The sequence below is a fragment of the Parus major genome, chromosome 3 (genome assembly GCF_001522545.3).
Source record: "Parus major isolate Abel chromosome 3, Parus_major1.1, whole genome shotgun sequence".
Taxonomy (NCBI): Eukaryota; Metazoa; Chordata; class Aves; order Passeriformes; family Paridae; genus Parus; species Parus major.
Window position 1 is genome coordinate 15,375,272 of NC_031770.1, and position 18,027 is coordinate 15,393,298.

General features: G+C 37.3%; 1 protein-coding gene across 1 annotated transcript in view; it reads left to right on the forward strand.

Moving 5' to 3' along the window:
* Positions 1–18,027, forward strand: part of LCLAT1 (lysocardiolipin acyltransferase 1) — a 111,545-nt gene that overhangs the window by 27,790 nt on the left and 65,728 nt on the right. Inside the window, exons 3-4 of the mRNA XM_015622761.2 lie at positions 9,563–9,731; positions 11,954–12,152. Of these exons, the coding sequence (XP_015478247.1) occupies positions 9,567–9,731; positions 11,954–12,152 (364 nt within the window). The 5' untranslated portion in view covers positions 9,563–9,566. The remainder of the gene's footprint in view (positions 1–9,562; positions 9,732–11,953; positions 12,153–18,027) is intronic.

Here is an 18,027-nt window from a genome sequence, read left to right on the forward strand (position 1 = left end):
TTTCCTAATAGCTCTTGTTAAGCCAGAGCATTGCTCACATGTAAAATCTAGTAGTCCCTGAGTAGCTGTAGTAAGTTATTTCCCTGACTAGGTCACTTGCTGTTCCGTAATTATTTCATGGATACTTTGTTCTTGAATTGACTAGCATCTGTGTGTCTGCCACAGCATGTCTGTCTAAAGCATCTGCAACTGCCAAACGTGTTTGCAGCTGTCTTGAATCTCATTCTTACTGTACATTGACTTGGTCTTTGTGATGGGAAATGCAGCACCTATTAAACCACTTCTAATTATTTTTATAAGCTCCTTTCAGTTCTGGCAAACTTTATTAGAAACTGAGTTTCTGTTTCAAATGAGCTACTATTTCACATAATAAAAGGCTAAAAAGCTAAGAATCGTGGTCTTAGATGTTGCTTTTTTCCCTGTTTGTCTTCTGGCAGCTTGGTAAAGTATTGCATAAGCACTGGCAGATAAACTTGCCTGATTGTCTCAGCCTTGAATTACTTTATTTAGCTTCTTATGCTGGTAATTTGTTTTAGGCTAAAATGACCTTGATGAATGTTGATGCAAAACATTTTGTTAATCATTTGTCAATAGCCCTGGATCCTTTGCATCTAAATGCAAAAAAAATTTGCAAGTAAGAATCAAATGGTCACTCATATCTTTGTAGGTGTTTGAGGGACCAAAGCCAGTCAGCTTTAACAAGAAACATGAGTTGCTTTATTGTATACTGTACTGAAGAGACATTTTCTGGCTTTGAGAGCATTTAAGTCTGAAGCAAAATGTTTGATAGAATCAGATTCAGTAGCCCTGGAAGCAGAGGCAACATGTCTGCATCAGACTGCTGCCGTGAGAATCCCTGCTGAACCACGGAGCTTTATCAGTGCAAGTACGGATGGACCAACTTAGTTGTGCATCTTCCCAGGCACAGCCTGCATCCATGCACAGCACAATGCTGATGGCTTACACCCTGAAATGCTCTGCTAGGAATGGTTTTGAAGACCTCAATCCACCTGAAGCCCTGGGCACATGCTTTTTGGAGTCCTATCAGAAGAGAAAAGCTTCCCGTCGTAGCTGATGGAAAGAGGAGATTAGAGAGCTGAAGATGGAGTTAAAGCTACCCTTCTTAGCAGTGGTTTGTAATATAATCTTAGAAATAGCCAGATATACTGTTCACTGATTCTACTGGTGAGCTGTGCAAACAAGATGTGAAGGCTGTTGTCAGGAAGACTGAAAAGCACAGCAGATCTTCATCTCTGACTGTAAGGTCCTGAAGCGGAGATATTGCTAGTTAATAATGGGATGGTAGTTTGGCAACATATCGTTTTGACTATGCTTTGGATATTAATCTACACCAAAACATAATAGACTGAAAACAGGATTTCATGTCCAGAAATGGAGCAGATACAAATAAACTCTTTTCTGCTGCTTCTAGTGAAAATGAAACATTTATAAATTTTCTGCAGAACCACTGCATTTTTCTTCTTTTGCTTCAGAGCCTGCCAGGTAACCCATCTATTGTTTGTTCTATGCTTACCTTGGAAAGCAGCCAGCCTGTAAGCACAGCTCACTAGAAAACTACAATTTATTTGACTTTTAAAGTTGTTATAAACTTGGGATACTTGCTGATGTGTAAGTATGCTTCAAAGTGCTGTGTACTCCTGACACAAAGGCAGCCCTGCAAAATTTCAAGTTCTCAAATGGAATTTTCCAATTAAATGGCTAGAACATTTTAAATGTTATTTGCAAATGTTTTTTTCTTTGGTATTTGTCTTGGAAATACATTTTTAAAAGCCTGAGGCAGTTACAGAGACTCAGAGGCTTGGCAGAGTTATTGATAGTAGCAATTTATCTTTATTATTATTAAAAAAAATAATGACATAAATTTGTCTGTAGGTGCTCTCCATCTCTCATTTAAGTACTGTTGAGCCAGAATCGCTTACATGGTGGGCAAATGAAGATAAGTGTCTAGTCTTTCTCTTCAGTCATTTAATAATTCTGAGAGTAGATAACATCCATATTCTGATCTTGCAGCTGATTTTAGGTGGAAACTCACTGGCTTCAGTACGTTTGCTGTTTGGATTTTTAGCATGGGGCCTGCTGAACTTTTGCAGCATATAATATGCTACTGAGAAAAGGAATAAAGTAGTTTAGCAATTGTTGTTGCTCTAGAGGTGCTGCCTGTCAGAGTATAAAAGATGCTAAAAAAAGAACAAAGCTGCATTGGATAAGAAAAACAAACCACACTGCAGTATTATCCATCCAGAATCAAATTCATTTGCATCATACATTATAGCTGGAAAAGGAGGAGTTATTTGGGTTAATATAGTCTGTTTTAGAATTGAGAGAGGTTTTTGTAGAGGATGGTCACTGGGTTCTTAAACTTTTTCCAAGTTGTGTACCTTGCTTAAGGCCCCTGAAAGTCTGCTTTTACATCCCCCCTCTTTATTTTCATAATTGTGCATAATTGCATAATTGAGTTAGCATAAGCTGTCATGCTGTTACTGTCCTTGGAATAGTCACTGGTTTTCCTAAGTTACATGACTTTTGTTCATATCCCTTTCCTGTATTTCTTCTTAGTTGTTAACCTGATGAGATAATTCTATCTTGATGAGGGCAAAAAAACCCATTTGAAGTTTCATGTATGGCTCCTTCTCTGAGAGTGATTTTTAGTTCAGTGCCAGTGGCAGAGATTTAAAGATATTCCTCCAAAAATTACTACTTTTCTATTTGAGTAACTGTTCTTCAGCATGAAGTCCTTTATTTCTGTTTCCCTACTGAGGATTTTATTGTGAAATAGATACTTCTGAAATTATAAATGTCACTGCTTCCCACCAAGAACAGCTCTGAACTAAAGTGTTGGGGTGCTCTTATACAGGGAAAAAGAAATTGATTTATTGGTTTGTTTGTAACATCTCCAATTACAAAGTGGAATATTTTATCTGTTTTTCATAATTTTCACTTGGATTTGTTTTCCGTCAGTGTTGGTCAGCTTTTTGGTCTGCTGTAGATTTTAAAAACCAAAGGACTCAGATTTGCCAGCTGTTGAGCACCAGTAACTTTTTTTAAAAATAGATGGGTCTCGAGCTGACCTGCAGGTTTTATATAAAGTACTTAATAAACCCCTAAAACTGACACTGCTCAATGTTTATTGCAAGGTTATGCTGGCTTTTTTTGTTTGTTTCTTTTATTTTAAGATGGGACGGGAGAAATACAGCAGCTGTTTTTCATCTGCCAAACCTATTCTTGATGACTTGTCAGCCAGGGCACTCTGTTTATATTGGTTGTTGTTTAATACAGGCTTGTGGGGCCCCAGCAGCTTGATGGATAATGCAGAGCACAACTCTATGCATGGAAAGCCATGAAGAAGTAATTCAAAATTATTTGTGTCTGTGCAATATGCATAACAAAAAAAATGAGGTAGCTTTTGGGAGTAAAAGCTCTTGTGCAGTTCTTCCTACAGCAAATTTGTCAATTCATCTAGGTTTTCTCATTATAGTAAGGAATAAAAAAACCCCTACTTTTCCATAAATCATTGTTTTGTTTTGTTATTTTCAGGAAGCAGCTGTAGCTATTGCATGATACCCTCTTACAAATTATTTCAAATACCTTAGCTCATGTTTTCATTAAAGCTTTATAGGTCTAATGGTTGTCTGGAGCAACAGTGGAAGGAGAACAGGTAAACGAGGGTGAAAAAGCATCAGCCTGGTTTGATGTCTGTACCCTGACTGAATTACCTGCTTACAGTGTCTAAAGGCTGTACTGCAAAGAATCTCAGACAGCATTTTTGCATTTGGGGAGACACAATTACTTGGATGAGCAAATTCAATATTCTATTAAATTTTTTATTGAATTATAATAGTCAGATTAAGTCTTGGCAAATAAAAGAGATAATAAATTGTAAGGTGCAGTAATAATCATATTTTATTTGTAATATTTGCAGAAATTGCCCATTAAATTTTGTACTTTTTATTTTGTCCATCTGTAAGCTAATATCTGCTATAGTGTCAGGGGTGTGGCTTGTGTTGATAATTACCTTTTATAGCCCTATCCTATATTGTTTCATGATGCATGTATCTCTTAAGTTTTTTAAATGCAAGAATTGTATAAAAAGGAAGTCGTTTTAGCGGTCAAATGCCTGTTTCTTCACGTATTTTTTCAGTGATAGTGATCTGTGCCATATTTGTATGTTCCTCAAAATACTGAAGTGCCCAAGAGAAGGATCAGAAGGGTTCTGTGGAGACTGATGGAGCTTCCTGCCTGTGTTGTGTGGACTTCTGATTAGAGTGTCTGTCTTTGCAATTAATAATTCAGCTTCCTCCTGCCATTGCTTCCCCTAGAACCTCTTCTATTTCTGCAGTTCTTTTAACTGAGGCACAGTTATGAGTGAGAAGTTATGTGATCAAAGAGATGGGGTGAGTTGTAGATCTGGAAATACAACTGAGTCAGTCTACACAAACTTGCTGCAAGCAAGTTTCTTTTTAAATACGGTCCTACATAGAAACTAGTTTCTTGCTCTGGGTGCAAGAATTGATAAAAATTTCCTTTGAAATGCTGTTATGGAAGAAAACCATGAAATGCTCAAATAGAAAAGTGTGGTGATTTTGTTGGACTTGAAACGTTCTGCTAGGATGTGTTATTTCCAGTGAAACTTTGCTTGGCTGATGTTTTGTCAATTGGGCACCTGCTCAGAGCTCTCATTTGCATCACTAAAGCTGGGAAGGGCTGTCACTCTGCCTGCTCTCTGGTTTAGATGATTTTGTTTAGTAACCTAAAAAAATAAACAAGTAAAAGTTTGGGTCATTCTTTGCTGGTTTGTTTAATGGACACCTAGCTACTTGGCAAACTGTTCCCCTCTTGTCTACATCCTGGAATTTCAATTCACAGCACCCAGATCAAAGGTTTTAAAATTGTTGTGAAAATGGTATCTTATTTGGAAATGGTGTTTCAGAATGCAACATTGAACATGGGAGGTGGAATTTCCAGCTCACTTGTTTCACTTGCCCTGCTTGGAGGAAATGCAGAAGTTAAGTCAGTTTGTAGTTAAGTGCTGGCTTTCTTTGCAGAACCATTAGAGAAGAGGCATCACTGCCTGTTTGTGTGAGTTTCTGCTTGATTTCAATTGAAGATGTTTATATTTCTACTGGAAATTGACTGGAAGAAGCATTACATCCAGTGCCTAGTATTGCCCATTCAGGTTTGAAGGCTAATGAGCAGCTTTGTTGAATGGAAACATGCTGACCAGTAATCATACACTGTTGTTTTATTGGCACTGAAGAGGGTTTCTTTATTTTTTTCAATGGTGTAATAAAACCTGATTTGCTCACTTCATAGTACTAAGTGCTTGAAAATTTCTCTCATTATCAAGCAGCTGGCTCTGTTTGTCAGGTAGTGTTGCTCAATGCGATGCTGAGGCTAAAATCTAGTTTTACATTGAGCCTGGAAGATGAACTAACTTGTTTGTACAAGCACTTTGAATTAACTGGGAGCTGTTAAGGAAACATGAAGCGTGTGGTGAGGCTTGACTATGCTGAGACTTCTAGACCTTAAAGTTTAGAACTTTTTTGTTTTTTATCAGATAAACTTATTTTGCATCCTTTGCCCACTTAGAACCACAGAGGCAGTTGTGAAGAAAAGTTTTGTTGTAGAGAACAGTATGTTTAAAACCTTTTGAAATCATCATAACAAGCAGCTCTGGTTTGTCTGTCATTTCAACTGAACCTCCAATAAAAGCATTTAGATGTTAAACAAAACAAGCCAAAATCCAATCACAGGAAAGTACCTTTGCTTTAAGTTACTATGCAAATGTTTTGTTTGCATAGAATATTGAAATAATTTCAAGTAAATATTCTAATAAAAATGAAGTTTACAAAAACTGGGAAAGTATTTTCTCCCCTTGTATCCAAGAATTTTTCAAATTAACTGAAATAGAAAGCAAAATTGTATTTAAAGAATTATTGTTTCCAGTTACCTGGAGACAGAGCATGTTTTCCTTCTGCTATGGCAACAAGAAAATGTGAAATGCAGTACCCAATAACTTGGAGTTCTGCCATAAAATAGATGAAGAATTACAAGCCCAGTATGAGGGTGCTGTCTTTATCACTGTTAGCAGCTTTCAGTCTGAATTGTAAAATAATTTCACTGTCTCCCCACAGCTCTGACCTACACAGCTAATGGAAAGTGGCTTTAAGATACATAAAGACCATCCTACACCTTAAATTTGGTGTTGGGGGAGGTTGCTGCATTAGAGAGTTGTCAGCAGCAGTGAGAGAATACTTCTGTACTTTGAAAATCCTTATGTCCTATTCAGGCTTCCTGTTGAATCCTGTAATTCATTTCTTGGGTGTCTAATCTCTGGCATGAGTCAGCTCCAATTTTATTTTTTTTTTTTGAGATTTTTCACATTTGTTTTAGATCATTTTCCAAGTCCTCATTAGTTTCTCCTTCTTTGGCTGGTTTTTAATCATGTTTTGAGGTTGCAAGCATGTATTTTGAATTGATTTATAGCTGTTACTGGTTGAATGCAGGTGTTAGATTTGGGATGGCTGGCATATCTTAGAGACAGTTTGTTTCTAAGGTAGGTATTTAAGGGCTGAGGAGTTCCAAAAGATAAAAATAGTCAGTTCCCTCCTGTCTTTGGTGGTAGATACGTGGAATGGTAAACTGGGTTACAACAGCCTGGGTATGCAGAGCCTGGTCTGGCCCAGCTGTGTGCCAGCCCTACATCCTCAACCCTTACAAACTCGTGCACTGTACTCCCATTTGGATCTGTTGAAACTTTCTCCCTTTCTTTCTTTCATTGTGGTGGAGGAGACAAAGTCTGCTCTAGACAACTGCATGTGTAAAGATACATATATAATGTGTTATATAGAAGCAATAAGCAAAATGCCGTATTTATCACACTAAAAATATGGCATTAGGAGTGATAAATGGTATTGATTGAAAACACACATGGTATCTTTTGTGTCTAGAAATAAACACCACAGTGTTTAACCCACTGGAATGCACTATAACTTATAATGCATACACTGGAATGTAAAAAAAATGTACTGCTTGGTGCCGGTTGAAAAAGAGGAAATTCAGAACTTCCTCAGATCTTTTCCATAGCTCAAATACTTTCATCTAAAATAAATTTTAAAAAGTATCTATGAGACAGTCTTTCACAGAAAATAAAAGGTTTTTTCCTTAAATCTTTGGTTGTGTGTAATAATTTAAGGGAAGGACCAGTGCAAACTGTGAAAGGGACAGCTCCTAAAAAAGTGACCCACATAGTCTGGAAGGGTGACAGAGCAAGGTCTCCTCTCATTATCTCTGGGGGTGACTGTGTGCAGCAGTCAGGTGTTTGGAACTGGAGCGTGTTCTCCATCCCTGTTGTCTGGCAGCCTTTTGGAGCCTGTCTGGCAAATGTCACTGCGTCTGACTGATGGCTCTGAGAGCCTCACAGAGGACCAGAGCAGCTGGCTGAAGCCTAACAGACTCCTGTTCTGTGTCTGATAGTGGGTTTTACCTGTCTTAAGGCTGTTTCCAGTTGTTTAGATACATTTGTTCCTCAAAAAATGCCTGTTTAGATCAAGCACATCGAATTTTAATTCTGTCTGCTGCCTTTTGCAGTAGGTTTCAAATCTTGATGTCAAGAGAAGGCTTTTTCTTCTGGTCTTGCTGCAACTAATAATTCCCCCCCAAGCCCCTTTCTGTTGGTTCCTGGCTTTTTCTGTTTTTTTCTTGTTTGTTTGGGGTTTTTGGGCTTTTTTAATTTTTGTTTTAATTTTTTGTTTTGGGATTTTTTTCTTCTTTTCTGCCTTTATCTTGGACTTCCCCTGCAGAGGTTTGCAATAACAAATAGAAAAAGTCAGGTTGAACATTTCCTTCAGGGCCTTACTGTTCAAGGATCCCTTAATGTGTCAGAATTGATCCTACTTAGTGCATGCATATGTGCAGACGTGATTATTTCGTTCCTGCTTTTGGCAGAAAAGAGAAAGCTCTGTACTCCAGGATATAAATACGTATTTGTTTGAATTCAAATTTCATTGTGTCAAAATCTCTCCGATACAACTATCAAACAGTTGTATTTAGTGTTGCTTGTTTTACTATGCTGCAGAAGTACAGTTAAATACAGCTTCCTATATCCTTCTTGCACTAAAAATTTGCATGGCCTCTTGTCTCAGCCTTTCTCCAAATACCATACAGTTTAGGAAGTTGTTAGAAGTACCTCAGAGTAGAGCTGCTTTCTTGTTACTTGTCAACATGAAGTAGCAGAAGCAAATTTCATCTGCCAGCAGCCCTAGCATTGCCGTTTCTTGACTGTCAGGTACTTTGCTGTGCAAACATCATTGCTATGGACATTGTACAAAACATACTTGAGATAAATCATGTATGTTACAATGCACTAGGCTTAATGGATTGCTTTTCCATTGCTCATTTTAAAATTAAGTCCAGCAGCTTCCTGTTTTTCTTGTCTTGAAGTCCTATCTATCTGATCTCTTATAATTTCTAAAATAGCTTGTCAAAAGAAGGAATTCAGTAAAGTGACTAAAAAGTGACTTCTGCTTAACCTTTGATTTTTAAAAACAATTGGCTGAGTCCTAAATAGATGAAAACAGTCTATTTTTAGGCCCTAATTTAGAGAATTGATATTTCCACATTTGCTTTGTCATAGCTGGTAGTAGTTGCTAAATTGTGAAAGCTTGTAGCTATTACAAATGCTTGGAGGATTGCTGGGTATTCTGCCATAATGCACTAAGAAGCTCAGTGTACTGTACATTTCAATTTATAATAAGACAGTGTAGCTGATAGCACAGATACTGAAATATTTCAAGTCTAGACTATGCCTTAAAAAACACAGGCTATTGGCTTTTTGGTGCAACAAGTTGGAAAATAACTGATAAGGGCAGTTGAAGTACAGCAGACTTGAAAGAGTGATGAGTTCTCCAAGCCAGGGTGGGTCAGAAGGGTTCAGCCACTGCTTGCCTGCCTTGTTGGGATGAAAAGGGAACTGGTGTTTGAAAGGGCTGGTCAGTGTTGCCAGGTTTGAGTGGTTTGTGAGGGAGGTCACACACAGAGCCTTGTTAGATGGAGAGGATGAGTTTCTGCAATGCTGTGTTTAGCAAGAAGAAATGGGGTGGAGAAATAGAAGAGCAAAGTTTCCTGTCTTCAGAAAATGGTAACATTAGTATTTCACCACAGACAAAGATAATGGCCAAAAAGTTTAATGTAACTGTTGTTCTCTTATATAGCCTTTTTGTACCTTTGGATGATAAAAATAGCTTGCTGAAGATTTTTGAGTGGAACTACATATTGTAGTAATGGGAGGAAATTATGGTGCAGCTGATACTTTTATGGTCCCTTTAATATCCCAATTCACCTTACAAATCACTGTGTTTATAAAGTCCTTCTCTTGCTGCTGCTGCTGGGGAAGAAGAACATTTTGGTTGTGTTTACTGTTGTCCTGTGTTGTTAGCTGTGGAAAAAAGGAGGAATATTACCTCAGGCCGGGCTTGCAGACTCGAAGAATTACGTAATTACTTTCAGTTTGTCTCTCTAAAGTAATGCCAACCCTGTTTTTCAGAGCCATGGTGTCATGGAAGGGGATGTACTTTGCACTTGCACTATTCTTGGGAAGTTTCTTTGGAAGTATATTCATGCTGGGCCCTTTTCTGCCTTTGATGTTCATCTCACCAGCCTGGTACCGCTGGATCACCGACTGCATTGTGGCCACTTGGCTCACACTCCCTGTGGTAAGTTGCACATAATCCAGGTCTGAGCAACAGTCTGTAATCCCACAATTTAGTTTGCTCTCTAACACTTCAGATTTTATTTTAGGGTTTTTAAAGCTATTTATGTTTCTGTCTAAACAGGCCCTAACACACTTACTGTCTTTGGAGACTTAGGGTAGAGCTCAGTGTTGTAAACTGTGTGCCTATTTACGGTTCCCCACTTCTTTCACAGTTGAATTTATATATCAGCTAATGCTGTGTGTTCACTTTATGCTTGAAAAGGCCTTTTTGTGACATCTTCATTCAGTGTCAGATGCAGAGAAGAGTAGGTGAAATTCTAGTAAACAGAAGGAGGTTTTTTTATACTGTAAACTTCCAAAATGAGTTGTCTTGTAAACTCTTTCTTCAGACTATGCTCCAAGTATTGTATTAGGAAAATTTTCCACTGTTTGGTACATTGTTGTCAACCTTCTCCATTCTGTTACTTTATCCTTTTTGGAATTTAGCCCTTGTAGTTGAATTAGAGATAAATGTTTTTAGGTGAAAAAGAAGAGCTTCCCCTAGAAAGGAGGTATTCCTCACTTATAGTGTATCAACTTTACAGCTATATGAGTCTGGAAATGAATAACAAAGCTCTTCCCTGAATTGTTCTAAAGGAAAGACAATGTGAATAGGACCTGTCCCTTCTGTTCTCTAAAAGTCAGGGGACTTTGTTCCTCTAGTCCATTAGATATTAATTTAACTTTTTTGAAGTAAAATGCCATATTGGTGTGCAAAAGTATGTATCTTGTGGCATAAAGGAAGTTTTATCCATATTGTATATCAAACAGTTTCTGCTTTTACTGTTTCTGCCTTGTGTGTTTTAAAGGGGCCTCAGCTGTTTCTTATTTTAAAACTTTTGTTGTTTTTATCATTACTAAATGCAGAGAAATTAGGAGGGCCAAGGTAATCACCAGTAAAGGAAATGGATTGTTATTGCTTGTCATGATGAAATTTAACTGAGCGCTGATACTGTCACAAAATAATTATTTCTTTGTTTATCTTCAAATTTCTCTATAATTTCAAACTCCCCAAAATCAAATACCAGTCTTTTCTTCGATTAGTTGCCTGAGCTTTATAATTCTGGGTTATTACAACTGGTTTGTGATAACTTTTGCAGTCCAGAAGTTTGATTTTTAGCCCACACTAGAGCTAGACCAAAATAATTTTAATACCTTTGTGAAAAGGATTCTATCTTTTGAGAATCTTGGGAATTTTGATTCAGGAAAAGAGTCTCAGAAAGATTTTGCATCCAATCGTTTTGAGGCTCAGACCTTGTCTGCCTTAGTTTTCTATCCTTACACTCACTGCATTCTTAGTCAGGAGAAGCAGGTTCTTGGTTTGTGTCTCCACACAATAAAGTGCTCTTGTACCAGTTGGACTCCAACAGGGAAACTCTGACCCTGACCTCTGATGTAAGAAATTTTCACCTCTCTCACTCTGCTATCACATTTTACTTCCTTTCTAGGAGAGTCAGCAGGATGTGACAGTGAGGTGGGTCTTAGCTGTTTCAGTTTAGTTTGGCTCATACTAGGCACACACAGAATTGACAGAAATATGAACAGAAGTTGTTATACTTTCTAGACCTCTGTTTAAATCCCTAATGTTCTTTTTTGGTTGTTTGTTTCTTTGTTTTTGGGGTATTTTTGGTTTGTGGGGGTTTTTTTGTTAGTTTTTTTTGTTTGGTTTTTTGTTTGTTGTTTTTTTTGAGGAAGAATGGGGAAGAGATAGTAAGGAGGTAATTTGGAGGCCTTTTCATATTAAGGCCTGAGAAGGTCCTATGATATTTTTCTGGTTTCTTTTTCTGTGTTGACTGGGTTGGACAGCGTGCTTCCAGTCACCCTGACCTTAGGGGCAATAGATACTTGCAGCCAGTCTCTCCTTAGATTACCTAACAAGTTAAAATCCATACTGACTCACATTTCTACATGATAGTATTCCTGGAAAACCAGGGAAAAGTAAGTTTAATGCAGTGTTGGGAATAGACTGCTTTTTAAGAAGTGCTGCTTAATTGTTGTTTCCTCTTCCATTAAACAGCTATTACTGCAGAAAAGCTGGCTGCTTTATTAGAAAACAGAAGTTTGTTTACCAATTGTAATGTGAGTGAATAAGTGAGATTATATAATTCAAATTAATTTTTATTGCTAATGGGGTGATGCTTTTCTTCTGGGAGTAAAGCCATAATACTGAGATACTATTTCTAGGCCTTGCTGGAAATGGTGTGTGGTGCCAAGGTGGTTGTCACTGGAGATGGATTCATTCCTGGAGAAAGGAGTGTCATTATCATGAACCATCGCACACGAATGGACTGGATGTTCCTGTGGAACTGCCTGCTGCGATACAGCTACCTCAGACTTGAAAAAATCTGTCTCAAATCCAGTCTCAAAAGCATTCCGGGATTTGGTATGTCACTAAACCCTTTAATTTGAAAGGAAAGTATGTTTAAATTATGTCCAGCACAGTTCATAACCTGCTAAATGACATAGGCTTAAATTCTGTTTCAGTATTTAAAACTTGTGTAAAATATGTGGCATGTGGAGCAATTAGACCATAAATCTCCAGAGCACACCTTCATTACATGCCTTTTTTAAGATACTACATGTGCTGCTGTTGCTTGTAGGTAAATACATTTCTGCTTTATGTACTGAAAGCATTTTTCAGGATGATGAAAAATGATTTTCAGTTTTTTCAAAGTCTCTTTCAGCACTGTGGTTTGGGTGCTATTTCACCCCACATTGCAAATGCTCTCATCAAGCTTCTTTCTTCATTATCCATTGTATACTATTGTGAAGACGAAAAAAAAAAAAGCTCTGTAGGCAATTGCAAAGTTAATGGTTCATTTTAATAACTAATTTTAAATTGAACTTGACTATGCAAAATATTCTGTGCAGGATATGAAATCATCAGGATTTATAGTGATGTAGGCTAGAAAGAGATTTCAGTTGCTCGTATTCAGAGAAATTGTTTCAGATAGTCCAAAAATTGTTGCACAAATGGTTTCTGAATAAAGAGGCAGACTTATCTGAAATAAAAGCATCTCTGCATTTTATTTATCTCTTAGATTTATTTGCTGTTTTATACAAAACTAGCTCGGGCAGGATATGCGTCAACTTTATGATGTCAAAAGAGTAACCTTATTTATGGTTGCCTTTTGTCAGGCCATTTATCTGAACAGATAATTTTGGCAGGATTCCATCCTGAGGAGCTCTCCTGCTGTTGCATTGGATTGCCATTCACTGTTGCATTGTGTTGCATTCAGTGCTCTTTTAAGTAACAGCAGCAACAGCGTGATGTGCTTTTTTTCCCTTACAGACACATATTAAGGTCAATTTTACTTGGCTAAAGACAAATCTCTTTTAATGTGACAGGAAATGAGAAAATGCTTATTAGGTATCTTCATTTTATAGCAGAGATGTTTTGAAATCTTGGAATCAGCTACATATGCAACTTTTTATAGCAGTAATGGAAGATGAAATCAGGAGTATTGTGGGGAAGAATCTTAGATTTCTGTCTTCAAAAATAACATGTGTTTTGTTATTAGAAAAAAATATTTGTATATGTCGTTGTTAGTGCTTTTAATAAAATTGGAAGGTCAGCTCCAGCAGCTTGGATGCTAAGCTATGCTTGGTAAAATTTGGTTCCTTGAAAGGGTGTTGGAGTCATTTAGTGATAGATTTTTTTAATTTTTTTTTAAATTAAGTTCTCAGTTTTCTGCATAAACTGAACGCATCTAATGGGTTTGATCAGTGGGCTCAGGCAGAGGAATTCATGTCAGGTCAATATTAGCAGACCATGATGCCATTTTTGGCATCATTTTGATGTAGCAGCTTAAGCCACTAACAAAATTTGGGGCTCATCCTCTACTTTGTGATGGAGAGGTGGCACATGCAGACATTTCCCTTTGTTCTTTCCATTGCAGCATGACAGTTTCTGGTGGTAGAGCTGACACCTGCATCTGCAGTGTTATAAACCACTGTTTTTTTGCCAGAGCCTCAAGAATTCTCCACAGTGCATGGGCTTTGAGGACTTTGGTTGCAATTTTGTGAATTATAGCTTATTTTTCAGTAAACTGTTAATGTTGGGTTATTAGTCACAGAAGTGGAGTTTAGCTAAACTGCATCCTTCACTGAAACCATAATTCAATGTCCTAAAATTCTGAAAGATAAGCTTCTATTTTATCATGGTGTATCTAAAAAGAGGCCTTAGAAATTCATGTCTGTGTTCAGTCAGGCTGTGTTTTGGATGGCATTTTCTTGCAAAAATAAAGTATTCTGTATATCTGTGTAATTAGGGGATTGTTGGAAAGTGTGACTCTTGGATTAAATGAAGATTGCTGGAGAAAGATGAATCTGTATGAAGTTTGTTGAGGCAGGATCACTGCAGAGAATGGTGTCTAAAGAGGACAACCCTAAATCTCATCAGTGACAGTAAAATTTTTCCCACTTATTGTTCTCGGCCATGCTGTGTTGCATGATAGACTCTTATTCAGGTTTTGGGTTTGTTGTTTGTGTCCTGTGGTTTTTAACTAAATGTTAAAAAACTAAACTAAATGTCCTTTATGAGCTTATAAAAGCTGGAAGATTCAGTGCATTGCATCTGTAATTGATACTTTAGATGGTGATAAATTAAGATACAATATTTTTGATAATTCAATGTGCTAAATCTTTCAGTTTTATCTTTTAATATATTTATATGGATTAGTTGTACATAGTCAGATGTACAGGATTAGGGAAGTTTGATACACTAGCTAAATACAACTTCTAAAAAAATCTTAATCTAGTGGTAATAATGCTTTGAGTTTCAGAAATACTTCAGTGCATATACATATTTCTTTCAGTGCAATTTTTTGGTGATCTTTCAAAGGCTTTTCTTTTTTTTTTAACAAGCATTAAATTTAAAATTATGTTTAAGATAAGGTTTATAATGCAGACCTTCCATATCCGTGTTTCTAAAGCTTTGTTGTATTCAGCATAGCACTTTTGTTGTCATAAGTAATTTCCCATTTGGGTGTAAAAATAGGTCTGTGAGAGATTATTCTCTTACCAGTGGCATATATGATAGGTGAAGGGCAAAGGTGGGAATGGAAATAGATCCAGAGTTCTTGTGAACCCCTTTGTAGGTTAAAAGTGTAAAGGTATCAGATTTAATGAGTCTGTATTACAAGTAGGCAGTTATTTTTTAGTTAATTATAATTAAAATCAGAGGATTCACTATTTCAAGGAGACACATTGAGTCATTTATCTAGTTGTGAAGTTATTAATTCTTTGCATTCCAGTGTATGAAAAAAACCTTAAAATTGATTAAAGGTGAGCTTTAAAAAAAGAAGTCCAAAGAAAAACAGATGGTCCTTTCTTCCTGGAACTGTAGCTTTGGCTTGATGAATTGTGTGCAGTAAAGTTTTCAGAAAGAGATATTATGTTTCAGTAATCTCAATTTCAGAAACATTCTTGCAGCACTTCAGTACATCTTGCCAAAACTGGCGTCTCGAGGGAGCACTACTCTGCTCTTGGCTGTTGCTGCAGTTTCTCATCTGACATCATCAGAAGCTTCTGACACATTCTGCAGTATCAGTTTTCAAGGAGAATTTCTAATGGCATTGACAGTTTCCTGCATGGTCTGACATGATAGGACTCCTCTACACTACTTGTAATAGATAGGAGCAATTAATATTCTCAACTATTCTCAATTAATTAGGAGTAGTTTGGGAAGTGATACAGATTATGGTGCAGTCATGGAACACATATGGTTCCAGTAGGTAACAAGGAACATACAAGGTAGTGTCAGATGACCAGATAATGACTAGGAGATGGTTTTAATTTTGTTCTTAATAGTTTCTTTTGTAAAAGTCGTCTTGTGATAACCGGTAAGACTTCACTGGGAATAGGTGTGTGTTTTAATGATGGACAATTTGAAGTTTGAAGGTGTTGGATGAGCTTAGAGTAATATTTGAATTTTAATGGTTAAATGTGCATCAATATGTATGTGAAAAATAAATTGAAATTTGGGGTTAATTTGAGCATTACCAGATAAATTTATGGAAAAGTGAGAGAGGGTAACCGGAGGGACTGATGTCAGTGCATGGCTGCTACGTGAGATAATTTTAATTCTAGTTTTGCTTAGTGCTGATGGAAATATAAATACCATCATAATTCATTATAAAAATGTAAAGTATGCAGGTGTTTTCAGTCACCATTGATGGACATATTTTGAAGGCTTCCCTGTTTTGAAAAGGCTCACTAAGGCTGCTAAAGGAGGGAATTACAGTTGAAGCAGACTGGGACAGGAACAGGTAAGGAAAGGACAAGATGACAAAGAAAAAAAGAGGAGAATAAGCAAAGCTGACAAGGCTGGAGTTGTTAGGAGTAGAGATAACTGAGTTACTCTGTCCAGATCTTCATCTCTGGATCCAAGTTATTCTGTGGTTAACTTTGTTCTCAGAGAAGATTGTAAGATGTAGGACGCTTTTTAGGCGTTGTTTTTCACTCATCTGTTTGCACACATGTTGTAGCTCTCAAAGACTCAAGTTAAATGCCAGGGGGAAAAAGAAGGACGTTTGCTCTATTTCAGCACTGGGCTTAGCCCCACCAATCTTCTACTACACGTCAGTTGATCCATTATAGCTGTCCAAGTGTGCGAGCCTCGCCTGCAGCAAGCTCAAAGTAATTTGAGTCATCTTGGTTTTCAATGAAGCAGGGCAAAACAACTCAAATTATCCTGTCTTTGCCACAGGCTAAGAGCATGCACACCGACAGCTATGATGGATCAGCTACCATGAAGTAAAATATTGTTGTCACTAAGCCTAGAAAATTTTAACACTTAACTGGATTGGAATATAGCTAAAGCAGCACACTGTGGAGGATCTGGACACATTTATATTGGCATGGCAGTGTTTGGACTGCCACAGCTACTTCCATAGGTAGGGATGGAAATGCTTCAGCATGAAGTTTCTTTGCTCAGGCAAAAGCTAATCTATAGTTGGATTTACATTAAAATTCTTATCAATGAAGTGTATTAGTTAAAAAAATTAAAACTGTAGCCTACTGAACTTTCTAGTATAGCTCCTGTGTCAAGTATCTTGCATTAAAATAGGCTGAGAGTTTTGAGAAGCTGTGATGTTTTGTCTTCTAGCAATTCAATTATGAGCTGCCAGACTTAATTACAATAAAGTTGTTATCCTACGTGATTTTGAAAGTAGAAGCTGCAAAGCATGCTCTCTAATGGCAAATACAATTGTTATTCTACCAGTTAAACCTGGTGAAGACTCTCTTGAAGAAGTTTTAAGTGTGAATGAAGGATTATTACTTTGCAGCAGAAATGCAGCTTAAGTTGGCTGTAACCTTATCTGACTTTTTTTTTTTTCCTTTTGTAGGGAAGAAAAGCTTAGGGGCCTGTTTCCCAGCTTGTCTCATCCAGGAAAGGCATAATAGGTTTCTCATACCCCTGTCAGGAAAAAAAAAAAATCCCACAACCAAAGCCAACAAGCCTGTGTTCCATTAAACTTTCCTTGTCCTTTCTATATAATGACTCCATTTGTTCTCAAGCCCTTCCCATCTCCAAAACACACATCAAAAGTGTGAGATCAGATGCTAACTTCTTTCATTCTCTCCATTTTACAAACAATAAGTGATGGAGGGAGAGGTTGTTTTGTCCAAGCTCACAGAACAAATAGGAGCAGAGTTAGGTTGGCATGTTTTCCCGACTTGCACTCCTTTGCTGTTATCAGTGGGTTATGCAGGATCTGTGCAGCTCAGCACTTCAGGCTGGGTTCCTTTCTTGGTCCTTCATGGAGGAGATGAAGCAGCTGACAGGATGCAGGCCTTTGGAAGAGGTATTTTGCTGTAGAATCTCTCTCCATTCCCGACTAGCGGTTCAGATGACACATCCCTGGGAGAGTCTCACACTGTTTGGTAGAGCCTGCTTGTTCTTCCTTCCAGTCTCACAACTGGAGGTTGTTTTCTTCATGTCTTTGGAGATTTAGGAGTGATGTGGGGCTTTTATCTGCATACATATTGGGCAAGACTCATCTTTTTTAATATTTAGGTTTTCACGTTCTGTTTCGCCTTTTTGAAGTATTTTTAAAATGCATCAGAAAAAGCTACTTTCCAGCCATCCCAGGGCCTTTTCTCTAGTTTGCTTTACTTTTGAGTGATGTTATGTTCTGTTATGTTATTCTGATTTTACAGTGCATCAAGTCAAATAAAATTCAAATTAAAATTTAAGATGCACTGCAACTGAAGAGGTTTAATAGTCTGTAATAACATTTATGGCATTTTGTAAG